The 15,735-nt window shown below is 39.1% G+C and overlaps 1 protein-coding gene across 2 annotated transcripts; it reads right to left on the reverse strand.

The window, feature by feature from the left end:
* Positions 1-11,225: 11,225 nt before the first annotated feature.
* irx2a (iroquois homeobox 2a) lies at positions 11,226-15,033 on the reverse strand. Of its 2 annotated transcripts, XM_079895357.1 has the most exons (5): positions 14,628-15,033; positions 13,181-13,583; positions 12,250-12,915; positions 11,842-11,911; positions 11,226-11,562 (listed from the first exon to the last, which is right to left on the reverse strand). In XM_079895357.1, the coding sequence occupies exons 1-4, from the start codon at positions 14,844-14,846 to the stop codon at positions 11,862-11,864; spliced, it is 1,338 nt and encodes a 445-aa protein (XP_079751483.1). In that variant the 5' UTR covers positions 14,847-15,033; the 3' UTR covers positions 11,226-11,562; positions 11,842-11,861. The 2 variants fall into 2 exon arrangements, with proteins under 2 accessions (XP_079751483.1, XP_079751484.1); XM_079895358.1 differs by lacking the exon at positions 11,226-11,562 and having other exon boundaries at positions 11,797-11,911; positions 14,628-14,932.
* Between the last annotated feature and the right edge of the window lie 702 nt (positions 15,034-15,735).

Consider the following 15,735-nt stretch of genomic DNA (forward strand, 5'->3'; position numbering starts at 1 on the left):
CTCTGCATAGAGCACAGCCGAGGCCAATGCCGTGGATTGGGTTGCCTGTCTTTCTTCACCTCGTTCTCAGCCAAGCGGCAGGAAACAGCTGGCTTGAATCGCTGAGTGCTTCTAATGAATTGAAATCTTGGGCGTAAGGATGGACTGATTAGATGAGAAAAGACTAATATTCCTGTGTGACTTGGCTGAGTGCTGATGGTCTAGAAAGGCATGCTCCGCTCAGATGCCACCATAAACACGCTCTCGCAGGCCGCAAATGGGGAGGAACCTTATTTATAGAAGAGGAGGAGGGTACAGGGGAATCTCAACATGAGAGGGTTGCCTTTTCATTTGTGGGACTGGGCTGGGAGCGTCGGACAAACCCGTTGCTGTGTTAACCTCAGACAGGAATCTTAGTCTTATGGTTCTCTTGCTTGTCGCAACATGAAATACTTCAGGGGGAAATAGTTTTCTTAAGCAATGATTCTTATACATAATAAATATAAGATTTTTGCACCTTTTTTTTTTTCTTCATGACCTTCAAAGACCCCATGAGATGGCCTGACAAGTGTGGTTTCACGTCATGACAGTTTTCTGGTTTAAACCGGACATTTGGGTGGGACATATCAAAAAAAGCTTTCAGGGTGAGAACATTTGTCTGTTTTAGGCTCGTTTTTATAGAAAACTATATTTTTTTTCATGAATAAATCTGCTAAAAAAATGATCGTGTCAACTTAGTACACTAGCTAACAGGGAACGTTCTCAGAACTTTGGTCTTCAATCAGGCAATGTTCTCTCAAAGTGATGAACAAACGTTCTTAAGGTAGAACATTTATTCAAGGTTACCTGCACTTGAATAATGATCTCAAAGTTTTAGCACAAAGACATTGTACATGGAACGTTTTAGTTTAACATTTATTTAAAATGTTACTAATTGTTCAACCCGATCTCACGGCAATTTGTACATATTTTACGAGGTGGCTAATTCATACGAATTCATATGACCTCACTCGTACGTATTTTTGCTAAATCGTACTTTTTTACGAGTTGTCCAATTCGTACGAGTGAGGTCCCGCCCCTAAATCTACCCATCACTGGGGTTTAGACAAATCGTACGACTGAGGTCATACAAATTTGTACGCATTAGCCACCTCGTACTCGCTCGTTGGTTGTGAGATAGCGTTGAATTGTTTCAGAGAACATAGTTCCTAAAATCTCCTACTTCAAGCAAATGTTTTAACTCAAAGGGGTTCGGCTGATTTTTGGAGTCCTTGCACTAGCTTACAGATGCATTTAAGCTATTTTGTAAGAAAATACTCCTAATTTAATTTGATTGCCTTCATATGAGCTGTGTGAATCTCTCTTTCTGGTGCTACGTGCTTACTGTTCAGGCCAAGAACGTTAATATATTATCCGAATGCCTGTCAATAGAGAGAAAAATGCTCTTTTGTAGTCAGAGACTGTAGTTACCACATCTACCAGCAGGGGAAAACAGAGCCATACTGTTTTGACCCCTTGTTTCAAGCACAGAAAAACTACATTTATCTCATGAGAAGTAAATGATTTGACTGAATCCTCTAGTCCTGGTCCAATAAACCCATTTTATATTCTCTTGGGCCTCCAAAATGAAAACAATGCAGTTGATATCCCTTACCTAACCATTTCCTAACATAAATATCAATATTGTGAGGACGATGTTTAGCTTCTGGTCTCCTTCCAATGTGATGAAGTAGATGAAATGACACAAACGTTTGAGAATACGGTTCTTATCAGACAATCATTTCAAACAATACAGTCACATGAACTCTTTGTTTAATTGGGAAGTCTAGTTATTTCACATCTTTAGACCAGTTTTGAATAAAAAAGGTCTTTTAGCAGTCTGATCAAGTAATAAGTGAAGAAAGTGAAGAGCATTGCATTTATTGTAAAACAATCTGAGATAGTAGAGAAATGTGGATGTTTTCTCTTCTGAACACAGTCGTTGTTGCTGTTGTGCTGCTCTGGGCTCGAGTGTTGACTGATATGAGTGTATGTTTGTGTGAATATGTGTGGGGGGCTCTGTTACAATGTGTTGATGTGAATCTGATCCCAGACCTCTGGTAATTTACAGCAAACAGTGAGTTTTCTTTCCTTTTCAACTAGTGAATCACTCCTTTGTATGTTACTTATCAAAAGCACAGTTGAAAGTTTATTGCATGGTTGCACTGTGAAAATATGAAAATTTGACAAACAAACAAACAAAGAAAGAAAAGAGCCGGCTGTGACTACCCCTGGAGATACATTTTTATTTCTTCCCATAATACATTACAAAGGCAACGCAGCAGCTGCTTTCGTCCTCGCATCTGTGGCAATTAATCGTGCTTTTAAATGTACTTAAGAAAAAAGTAATTCATGAAAGATCCTTGGTTAATAACTCTCGCTTTTCTGTATAAAAGTGGAATGCTTCGCAGGGAATTAATCTGCACATTTTTTCAACACCATTATTGTTATTAGTGGACTTAAAACTAGTGTATCCTTAATGAGATATGCAGATTAACCTTTTTGAAGTGGTTCATCGTTTTATAATCCTATCAAGAGAATAATTTGCCTCCTTGTATCTTGTACTTTGGTTGCACTCTCTAATCACTTTTCATTTTGGATAACTTAATAACATAGTTAAATGCAGTCTCTTGATACTTTTTTCGCAGACACGTCGAAAGTAATTGAGAATAATCGTCGCGAGAACTCTCAGACAATAAGAAAGGAGAAAGCGCTGATTTATGTAGCGTGTGTAAGCACGGCCGCGTGGCCAACTGCAACAGACCAAAGTAAACACTACTTTTCATACTTTTCAGCTGTTTTAAGCTTCTCGGCTTTGAATTATTTCAGCTTTAGAGGGTTTCTGAGGAAAAGAGCTGAGGCTGAACTCTTGACATTTCCACTGCTGAAATATGCTAAATAATGAGAGAAAATACAGAGTCCCAGACCATGTTGAGGAAGCATTTTGGCCGTATACTATTTCAAACCTACCAGTTACACATATTTTCACACAGGCAGAAGCTCGGCTGGCTGCAGTTGTTGGCACTCCGCTTCTCAATCTTCATGACAACTCACCACATGCAGTTTGTCTTCAAATTGACCTCAACCAGAGTATAAATAGATGCTCACAAGGACAGAAGATCAATGTCTGTGCTTGTTTTCTTTGTTTTCTGAAATGTCAAGAGGTCTGCCCACACTTTTTGTTTGGCGAGCCGTTAGTCATGCTACGACTCACCTAAAACAACTTGTTTATTGTTGTGCAAATTAGCGCTTTGTCATTTGTGGAGGAAAACACTTGACATTTTCTTTCTTAATGCTAAGTGCATCCAAATATGTGTCATATATAGGGGTGTAACAATACCCTCATGTCACGATTCGATACATATCACGATACTGAACTCATGATGCAATATTATTACGATACTCCAAGACATTTGGGACAAGGTTAACAAGCTGACTTGCTGGAGACCCAATGCACAGGACAATGATGATACCTGAATAAAAATATTCATGATTCTGAAGCTGAAAATACAGAATTATCTTAGATGAATATGCTTGCACTCTGTCACTATATTTTAAATAATGTAGGACACTTTTTACTGGTAACATAAGACATTTGGCATTATCAGGACCCACAAATGCATTATTATACATTATTTATAGTAGTTTAATGTAGTACTGGCACTAAACTCTGCACACTTTCTCACAGAGTAATTTTCATTTTGGGTGAATGTCACTATCCACAATATTGTTGTATTGCACTAAATTGTGACACCCCTAATTTATAAACACACACACACATGAATTCAGGTTGATTGGGACACTTTTTCCAAGCAATCTCAAAGGCAAAAAGTGTCCCACTCACCCTGAATATAACGTGCATATTCTCAAAAAAGTTAAATACATAAAGCTGAGAACATTCTTGAATTAAACTTAAACACATTTCTATAGCATTTTTCACAATACATGTAGTCCCAAATCATATTAATTTAGTCCTTGCATTCTTTGTTTTCAAATATGTCTATTTATCTATATAGTTTTCATTTCAGTATTTGAAATCCCTTCATTGCTGTTCTTTCTCACTTGTCGTTGAGCTTGAGAAACATGAATCAAAATGCAGTTGTCTTCTCCAGGTGACGATTTTGTAGTCTTGCTTCACAACAGCGGATGTTGATTCTGCGTCACATTAAAGAGCTCTGAGAGTTGCTCCTGTGTCTTGGCTTTCCCTAGACATTGTTCGAAAACTCTAATAAACTCTCTTCAAAAAAAGACGACAGGCAGGGGAAAGACAGAGAAGCGCTTTAAAGGCAGCCGCTGCTAATTAGCTGATAAACCTGACAGATAGCATTTAACAAGAAAATCTGGCAAACGCAACTCGAGGGAGGACGCGGGAGGAAAAGGTATGATGCTCTGTCATGCTCGTTTTAAATTCCTCACAACAGAATTGAAAGAGAAAGCATGTCGTTTGATTGTGCTCATCCACCTGCTGATCTCTCTGTGTCTCTGTGTGAAGGCCAGAAGCCACAGCTGGGGCCGCAGAGCAACCGTTGGAGACACGACACAGAAGAGCCATCTCTGAGGTCAGATGCTTCTCCTCGCGTGTCAATCTGCTTTGTGAAAACTCAGGAAATGACACACAGACATGACAGTATGATATGATGACTGTGGCTACTGGTTTTACTGGAACGTTCAAAGGTTCATTTATGGTGTCGTATCTCAAAATGCATGAAAAAGTTCTCAAACCCTCTGGTGCTAAATTTTGACCGAATATTTTTTTTTTCTTCATCAGAATGGTACGAAACTTGATAAAGGTTTTGGGACTTGCTATGTGAACACACACAAAAAAAATTAAATCATGGATATGATTTGAACAGGTTAAATGGTCCTGAAAACTAAATGAGCGCATTGGAAATGAATGGGAGACGAATTTTATCTAGTGGAATCTTTCGGTACTGCGGCCAAACAAAATCTTACTGAAAGCTCATTTTTTTGAGATATCAGGCTCAAATTTGGAACATAACTTGTTTAGATTTATGGCTTTGATTTTCTCTCAGTTTTAGAGTAAAAATATATATTTCAATTGAAAGTAGTATTTTTGCACATTTTTTCATAACAATAAACATAACATGTTGTAACTTTTAAAGCTTTTTTCACTTCAGCAATAATCTGCCAAGTGTCGTCTGTGAAAAGAGACCAAACTTAATTCTGTGCTCTAAAGCATTCAACATTTATGACAGTTTAAGTTGGAAATTTTATTTTCACGTCTATGCTCAAGAAGTGAATACATGGATTATAAATACAGCGTAAATATAATTTAGAACCATAAAATCTCCTAAAAATAAAAAATAAAAAATCCCTGCTTGGCCTCTCTCTATAATGCTTGGCCTCTCATTGCTAGTATTTCTGGTGTAATCCGAAAAATGGATTCATCCTAACCAATCATGCAGTTAGTTGGTATAAAATTACAAAACTGTAACAAGTTGGACAGGTTGTGACACGCCTTTAAAACCACAAACACTGTGTATGATAATATGATGCAGACTAAATATGGGTTCACTTGCAACACAAATAAACAGGAATTGTGCCGACCACAGTGTGTTGTGAATTATTGCTTTCGAGAGCATGAAACGCACAACCTTAGGCAAGCTTTATACAATATTTAGCCCAATGTTTGTTTCTGTCTGCTGCTTTTTAAGCATTTCTAATAATTCAATGTCGATTTTCCTATATTTATGTTAATCATTTTGAATGTTGTTGAGCTAATGCAGTATGAATTAAAGAATAAGTCCGTCAGTTTTGAATTGTTATAATGTCAGTGGTATATGTAAATGAACAATGTGTACTCTTCCTCCCTGCACCAGATCAACCCGTTTATTTGTCGGCAAAAGTCCACCGGATGACGCAAAACACGCCATTTCGCATCATCCAATAGTTGTTTGACACCTCAAGGTCTGTTGTTAAATCTATAGATCGAACTTCTGAATTGTTTTATTCCCGCCCACGGGCAGTCGGATTGAAGGACGCCACCAAAATTAAAAGTGCAGTATAGGTGTTATTCTTTTTCGCAATTTTACAGCATTGACAGTCGTATTTTGTCAAAAGCCCATCTTGCCAGCAGTAAATTACATTTGTAATTAATAAAAAAGAACATTTTGTTATGCTAAAAAAAAATCTTGGTTATGTTGGGTCACTTCAAGTCCTGAAGCAAAACTAGTTTTGGCTTATTGCTTCATTTTAACACACACACACACACACATGCAATACAATTAGTTAGCATCCCGAAGCAATAACCTTCAGTGAGTAATTACACAGAAAGGGTGGAGGGTGAAGAAAGATGATTAGAGAGTGTGGGAAAATTGAGATCTGCAACTTTCCTTCAACCGAAGGAATGTGTGCCACATTCAAGTCTCACGGAAAGATATGTGGGATAGGACCATCCCATCTAGTTTCCCTCAAGCCTTGGATATCATAAAGGTCCGGCAGGTGGAACGAGGGATTCTGGGTCTTGTAGTTTCCACTTTTAAAACGGGAGGCTGCCTCCTCGAGTCTTGTTGAAACCCGACTTAACGGTGTAAGCTTCTGTGTAAGCAAACTCACAGAGAACTTCAAAGGGTCAAGAATCCTGCAGGGATTTGGCCGGCGAGATGCTACCCGATAGATCCTGATCTTCCAGTCGCATTAATTCGAGGCTGCTATATTTGTCCAGTGGAAGAGCGGGCATCGGTGAAGTCTCCGAGGGAGGGGATAGAGGGTTAATGCCGCCCTGATCCCCTAGGAGAGTATTGGCTTCCAAGGGAGCCACAAGCAGCCGGGCAGCAGCCGGGGGAGATCTAGTGCCTGAGCCCTGCACAACTTGAGAGAAACTAGCAGAGTAATTTGAGCTAATGACTTAGTGGCAAGCTCTGGCCTGACCCCGAGCTTGGCTAGAGCAGATGCTATCAGCTGAACACGGCCCTCTAAAACGAGAAAAAGTGCTCGGGCTGCCCCCGTCCTACTCTTTAGTCGACGAACCACGAGTTAAGGCCAACTAGCCCATTTGCATTCCGGCCGGGACCCGTTAAACAGAATTTTAATTAGGACTGATATTGGTGCAACTTCATTTAGTGCCCTTAATGGCCGCTGTCTGCAACATTCCCACGCGCGCACGCGGCTCTTCTGGGATATTGTGTTTGTCCGCGAGGCATGACCGAAATGTAATGTGCGACGACGGAAAGAGAGGCACAGATGGAAAAAGAAAACTGGCGGGAACTGCAGGCTTATTTTAAACTTTAGTCCAAGTCCATTTGGCGCTAATGTGTTTTGTGGTGCCTTCGTTTGTGAGAGTTGCCTATGCTACTCATTAACACGGCCATCTTTTTTTTAATTATAAAGTCCCCCTGTATTCAATAATAATTGTATCCCTTAAAACTCATCATTGATCACCAAAATGACGCATTTAAACGTTTTTCCCTTGAAAAAAATGTAGTCATGCTTTAAAATAGCTTGAATGTAACTTTACACCATTGCCTCATTTAGTATGCAAATTAACCCCGCCTCCACTAGTTGACAATCACACGTTGACGTGATTGGTTACAAGGTAGTTTGTGACGTCAGAAACACCAGCGATTTCAAAGGCATTTTTGAGACTGTCTTCGGTTCACTGCAGTTTTAAGGAGAAAATACTCAGCAATGGTGTTGGCTTATGAATTTGCACATGGTTTGTCTTAAAGCATATTAAAAACACCACATATACAGATATAAACAACATTAAAAACTTGATTTTCACCACAGGGGGACTTTAACAGTGAGAAACGGAGATCCCATCAGATCATTGGATTGGATTCATCCTATCTGACGACGGCAGTAATTATGATAGCATACCTGTGTGTGGAAAAAAAACATCGATTGTGTCAGACCGGCGAAATGCTCGCAGCAGTCCAAGCTGATGATGAAGCTATACAAACTCATCAGAAAGTATAGCCTATGCAAGACACTAATATTGCATCACATTATTTAATGTTAGGAGAATGCTTCACTTTTTATAGGCTTTACTACACAATAAAAAACGAAAGTGTAGCACATCGTAGCCTATTATAAATGCGTATGTATGGATAACGTTTTTAATAGATGGAACGTTTTAGTATGAAACTTATAAGGAGTAACAGTCATTTTGCGTGAAATAATTCTGTCTTTGCTTTAAGTGCTTGTTAATCATATTTCCCCCTCATTTGAACCTTTTAATATTGTAGCTTTTAATTAAAAAAATATTGAGCGTGAGAGAGAGAATATTTAAAGATATTCAGTTACCTCTCTTATTAGTGCAAACAGCGACATATTAAAAAATAGCATTCCCCAGGCCTGCCCTCATCTTACAGCACGTTACTGAGCCATCCACACCCTTCATTAACTCTCCACCAATATTTTTCTTTCTTCGCTCTCTGCTTTCTTTGTCATTTTGCCACTATTTAAGTTAAGTCAACCCTCCTTGATCATTCATGGAAATGCTTTTTCTACAAAGTAACACACACATATAATACATATCCACCCATGAAAAAAAAAAAAAAAAAAAAAAAAAAATTATTAGCATTAAGGGCATTAAACACTTTCCAAAAGCACGTTTTATTCTTTAAGCTGACAAGTTGACAAAATCATAAACCGTTCGATTTGAGACTAAACATTTTGGAAGATAAATATCGCGCAATAAACAGTAGATACAAAAACAACTTCTTTAAAAAAAACAAATAAGCGATGGATTTAGATGAGATCTTCTGCATTTGGCTACTCTTGGCAGGAACAGCACAGTCAGTTAGAGGCCGAATGGTAAGCTGACAGCTCTAATGATCTTATTTAGAGTCTAGTGTGGACAAACTCTCTCTCGTGCCTTGATCAGTCTAATGGGAGGACATCTTCTATGACACCTTTATGGAAGAACTGAACCAATTCTCACTTTAGAGCTTCGGAGACTTTGATGTATCTTATTAAACCCACATGTACTCGATTTGTTAATACTTTTTCTCTCCTTTCCTGACCTGAAATGTTATTTACGACCTGACTCTAATGGTAGATTAAAGTTGCAAAGATAAACGGTGTAGAATCGAGAGAGACCATTAGAGGCTGCTTTCAGAAAGTGTCTTAATGCGCTTGCCCTCTCCAGTTGGATTCACTGAACTATGTGGGGTCAGCATGTGTTGCACACACACACACACATACACGGAGAGAAAGAGGCGTTCAGACATTTTTCATAAAATAACAAATGAATCAGGCTTTGAGCGTTTTCGTTTTAAATATAATGTTGTTATTAACAAATACCAATAACTGCGTTAAAAAGATCGATACAGTCATCGTATTAGGCTATTTTAACTCGTAAACGCAATTTAACACGTGACCTATAGGCTATATATGGACAAATTTGTATCACTATCACATATTAACAAAATATATATATATATATATATATTTACTGAAGTTTTAAATTTCTTATTTAAAATTCAAATTTGGTGCCGCAAATATGTCCAATTAATAACGGACTTCTTGCGCTCCTTTACCTGATCCCAATCAAACAGATGTGGCTGAACTTCTTTGATGTTTTCAAAGGCTGTTTTACAGAAACAATAACTCTTTTTATTGAGAACAAATGTTGACATTTGAAGGGAGTATGAATGGAAACCGCCTGTGGTGCTATTTTGACAACAGTGGTCGATCCCTCCCGGGATCCCACCTGAGATTAAAGGCTGAATTTCAATAGTTTACCTCTAATAATGTCGATATGCACAAGCGCAACACACTTCAAATGACAAAATAAGGCGTTATATTATCAACAAAACAAAAAAAGCTGCTGACCTGAATTCAGAATGAGTTAAGGCTTTAAACGCGCGTGGAATCGGCTATTAATAAAATAAGAATCACCAACGCTCATTTAATCATTAATCCTTTAAAATCTATATTTACATAACCCACGATCAGCTCTCTAACTATATATATATATTAATTATATATAGGCCTATACTATCTAACTATAGGCTACTTGTATTATATGATATTATATTAGCCCTATATTATGATGTTATATTATTATATTATATTAGCCTAGATTATATTATTTTTGTACAAAAAATATTTCGTATTATTATTATATATTTGTGCGCAAATACAATTGCTGTATCGAAAGGTCGTTGAGGTTAACACACAGTGAGCCGCAGTAATCTGTTTAACTAACGCCTTTACAATTTGAACGGGGTGGCCCGTATAAGAGAGACGTCATAGCCATCACACAGGCGCGCGGGCCCCATTGGAGCTGGCAGATGTTTAGACACGATTTTATGGATCGTTCAATATCGGTCTATAATGAAGCCCGACTGACCATCTTAAAACCCCGCCGGGAGCTCATAACGCTTCCTTTCCAGCCCTGTATTCATCATGCTGAAAAATAGATGAAGGCCTGGATTATAAGCAGCCTCTATTATTCACTGCCATCAAGATCACATTCAACATTCACGCTTCATATTCAGAGACACTAGATATTTGAAATAATCTTTTGTAGCAATTAAAAAATATATAAACTTGAGTGTAAAATCTAAATGATGCATGCCATATCATTTGACGTAATTTTATGATCTGTATGTCAAGTCTAAATATGTCTGTTACATGCAGTGGGCCTACGACACGATACTATAATTCATGATGGTAATGTATTTAAGGATATGAAAAAAATGAGACTACAATGTTTTCAAGTTTTCAAAAACAGTCCACACTAAATAGTGCCAGTGCAGACTAGCGCATTTTATTTACAATCAGAGATATAAATTAGTAAAAGTCTCCTTGTTATCAACATTGTGTAACTTCGGCTTTTTTAAATAAAAACCAATCATAATTTATTTACAAAACAATGTTCATTTACCATTGCAATACAACTTGCATAAATTATAGGCATTACAAAAATAAATATCAAATGTATTCCACTCTTAGTCAAGTTTATACCAGTCCCGAGTTCCCGTTTACACTTCACACCTCTAGCACATAAAGTCTTATAGGAAGTCTATAATGTCCCGCGTGTACATGTAACCGGTGGCAATGAAGCTACTATAAGGATCCTGAGAAATAAGTTTCCTCATCGAAAAGTCACATATGTTGGGGAAAAAAAGTACTTCATCGACAAATGAACGATTCATCCAAACCAGACTGGCTATTGTGCCTTAAAAAATTCCTCTTTTCACTTATTTTCTTTTCTTTTCTTTTCTTTCATTTTCTTTCATTTCCCGTAATCGAACGTGTTATTGTAATATAGGCAGGTGCTCTGTAGTCCGTGGGTGTACAGTGGCACACAAAAGGATCCGCGTAAGGAGCAAATGATAGTTTAAAACAGCTTGGAGAGAGAGAGAGAGAGAGAGAGAGAGAGAGAGAGAGAGAGAGAGAGAGAGAGAGAGAGAGAGAGAGAGAGAGAGAGAGAGAGAGAGAGAGAGAGAGAGAGAGAGAGAGAGAGAGAGAGAGAGAGAGAGAGAGAGAGAGAGAGAGAGAGAGAGAGAGAGAGAGAGAGAGAGAGAGAGGTGATGGCTTGTTCGCTTTGTTCAAAGCAATTGTGACACCTACCTGTGAACCAAGGAAACAAAACCTACATCAGTCGAATTTCGATAGAAATTAAAAATAATCAAATATAACTATTGCGTCAAATGTAGAAATCCATACATGTTCTAAAGGTCATGCATTATATGCAGTATTAGTAGATCGGAAGGCCTCGTAATCATAATCAAAACAGTGGAACATTAGTTGACAACAACAATACAACTAATGAGGAAGTGGCCGTTGGAAACATTCCAATATTGTAAGAAAAAAACTGCACATAACCTGCACTTAAAATTAGCGACTTACTTGAACGATCTTCCTCGTCTTTAACTCGACAGGTAAGACTGGTGTCTTACTGTGAAAACCTCGGTGGGGTCTGTAGAAAATGCAAACCCATTTTAGTAAAGGGAAATAGACTACACCGTTTTGAAAGCTTAAATATTTCCTAGCCTTGTCGATACCGTTCGATTATGAGAATAAGTAATAGTTGAGAAAAATAAATGTCACGGTCAAACAATAAAATAAAAGCAACTGCAAAAACTCGCGACGTGATCAACATGATTCTATAATAACAAGAGGCTACCAATGAAATAAATCGCGCGGTTACATTACTAGTTGCATTTGACATAGTTACTTAATTAGATAGGCATTTCGTTAAATAGCACATCGAATTCTAGCTGGCGAAGATCAACAGTATATGCACCCTTTACGCACCTTTTTTGGATTCTGCATTGGAGGCCCTGAAATGTTGTTCAGTCTGGTTTGGATTAGTCTTTAGTAGGGGGTCGCAACTCTGTTTGTGCAGAAGTCCCTCCCCAGCTGAATTATAGCGCAGTATCCCTTGGCCCTGCAGCGGGCTGAAGTTGCCATAGTTTGTGTAATTACTATAAAACGGAGAGGTGTAATAAAGAGGTCTTCCTAATATGGAAGTGGCGGGGTAGACTGCGCCCGCCGGGGACGCGCTGGGCGCCGTGGAGGTCAAAAGGCCAACGCCCGGGGGACAGTTCTGTCCCAAGTGCTGATGCTGATGCTGCTTTGGGTCCGAAGTGGCGATCTCAGCTAATGACCATAGTTTAGGTTTGACGGTTTGGTTTTGACCGTCCAGGCATGTTTTGTTGGTGCTGTTTCGGGTGTCCTCTCGGTGATGATGGGTCAAGAGAGGGGCCTCCACCCCAGTCAGAGGGGGAGAGGTCACCGGCTTGGGTGACGGGCCTCTTTGCCTCTCCTCGCGGCCCGTGTCGAGATCGCTCGCGTCGCATTTGTCCTTGGTATCAGGTCCAGAATCGCAAACCAGGTCCCCGGTCCTACACGTGACCTTCTCTCCGTCCGATTCCACTGAGCAGGAGTGATCTGTCAGGGCATCGACGTGCAAACTGATGCCTGTGGACCAAAGCAACACAGAAATGAGTTACTGCTGTCAAACCTGGCGTCTCGTTTAGCTTACAAAACTCTTAAAATTGTATTACGACGTCAAGGTATTAATTGTATGTAGTTTTATAATATATAGATGTCAATTCATTTAACATTACTTTACAATACATCTACAATCTATTTTCATGCACACCAACCTAGGCTATTTAAATGAAATGCGCCTATAATAATAATAATAATAATAATAATAATAACAACAATGATAATAATTTACCTTCGTCCTCCGCAGACGCTTCGCTGTTGTCTATGGTTTTATCCGTTCGCTCATCTTTTCTCTCTCCATCGCCGTCGTCTTCATCCTCGTCTTCACTTTTATTCCGCGGTGCCCATGTCATCTTGTTCTCCTTCTTGAGTCTCCGTCTGGCATTAGCGAACCAGGTGGACACTTGCGTGAGGGTCATTTTCGTGATGATGGCCAGCATGATCTTTTCTCCTTTTGTGGGATAAGGGTTTTTCCTGTGCTCCTGCAGCCACGCTTTTAACGTCGCTGTCGCGTCCCGCGTGGCATTTTTCCGGTAAGCGGGATCATTCAGCTGGTACGGGTAACCGGGACTCCCGTACGGGTGATAACTTATGGCTCCTGCCATCCCCGTAGTGTGCGCGTCATACGGAGACCCCTTCAAAAATAACATTTTTTTTTTCTGTCAGTCATCTGTTATTATTATTATTATTATTATTATTTGTAAAACATTTTTTTGTACAACTTCATAGGCTAATTCATAAACAAACACTGTATTTTAAAATAATTATTTTCTCGATTAATCATTATTTCAATGCACATTAACTAATGATCTGTTCTGCATTACAATGTTAATGTTATTAATGAATGTTATTATAAAGTGTAACCAAAAAATATAATAGTAATAATAATTAAGCCAATAAACAATGATTAATCCTTCATGCAATTATCAGAATGCACAATTACATGGGACTGGGGTGGATAACAGATAATGGGTAATTGCAGCCATTTTGCATAATCACCAGGCTGACTTTCCCAGTGCTCTTTCAGTGTCAGACGCATATCAGTGAAGCGCAGCATTACAAATCCTATTAGAAAACCACTGGATATGGACCGTTTTTCCCGCTTTCATGTGCCATGTCATTAGCATTGCAATTCATCAATTGACGATTAAATAACGCCTATTTAACTGCGCATCATTCCAAACCTCAACTCAGTAAATGTATCCTCTGCAATTGTACACTTTTTATTCTTACAGTTAATTTTAAAAGATCCCAATCAATAATTTAATCTATTGTCTAAAAGATAATGTGGTGTAGATCAGGCCTATTAAGAGTATAAAAGTAATCTGCAAAAGTGGGCCTAAGAAATAAATAATTAGACACGCTGTTATTGTTTCTTATAAATTGACGCATTTACATTTTATTATTGACTTTATTGCGATTTAAAGCAACTTTTAAATTGTGACCAGCTGTATTCTGCACCCGAGTAACACCGAGCGTATTTGTATTCATGACCTGAACGAGCTTCCCTTTGAAACACACACACACACACACGCGCGCGCGCGCGCGCGCGCATGTATGCAACTCCCGAACCCACAACCAAAACTATAACCATGCAATCATGCAATATTCATGCATTCCTATCAAGAACAATGACTTGTGAATGGCGACGGCTCTACATCCACAACCGGACTGTTTACCATGTAGGACGGGAATCCCGTGGCTGGATCTGTAGAGTAGGACAGAGGGCTGGAGAATCCGCTGGCCGAGGCTGTGAACGCAGCTGATCCGGGGTACGGGCTGAACGCTGAACCAGACGAGGACCGGGCCAGCTCCTCACTCCTCGGGGCGGCCAGCGGACAGGAGTACAGCGCCAGAGAGCCCGGGGGCTGGTAGAGGTAACCCTGAGGATAGGACATTATTCGAGTTTCTCTCCAGTAGAGGAAAGCAGGAGGGCAGAAAACGGGCTGATCGATAGAATCAGCGCATTTAACCGCCGCGCGCAGGGATAAACTAATAAAAGAAAATAAATAAAAGCGCAAAAGAGGAGCGATCAGCAGAGAGCCGTCATGGAGATCCCCTAGCGTCCGTTTGTTTGTAGTGCTCGGGAGTGGAGAGTGAAGAGTTGCTGGAAGGAGCAGGCGAGTTTCTGAGAGCATTGGAGAAACATGATCTGTCAATCACAGCTCATCTAAATATTCCATCTCCGCCCCCTCTCTCGCGCTGTGAAATGCAATTCCGGAACAAAACCCGCACAGAAAGCAGCCCGTGCGTTCTCGGCGTCGCGTTCCCGTCGTTTATCTATTGCGCTTTTCTTGCTTTTTTTGATTTATTTCAGTCGCCGACGGATGACATGATGCCACATCATTTGTTTCTTAAAAAGAAAGAGGTTGAAGGGGTTTTGGTCGTACATTACAGTCAGTGTATTTGCATAAACACATAATAGTAATACACTAGATGTACATATGTACAGTTCTACTTCTAATTGCACGTTGATATTGCATTTGTAATTACTTGTAACACCTATACAAAATAGCTTTTCCTTTTTAATGTAGGCTACAGCACATAATGAAATGCATGCAATAGGCTAATACATATCCAAATAAATTATGTACAATTAAATTAGGCTATCTATTATTATTTTGTTCCCCTTTTACATTTTACGTTTAAAACACATATTAAAACAACATAGCCTATATATCATGATTATAATTGATGATGATGATGATGATGATGATTTTTATTATTATTATTATATTACATATAGGATCAGCAATATTTGCCAATATGCATTGAGTGAATTGTGCA

This window comes from Squalius cephalus (genome assembly GCF_949319135.1).
Source record: "Squalius cephalus genome assembly, chromosome: 15".
NCBI classification, from domain to species: domain Eukaryota; kingdom Metazoa; phylum Chordata; class Actinopteri; order Cypriniformes; family Leuciscidae; genus Squalius; species Squalius cephalus.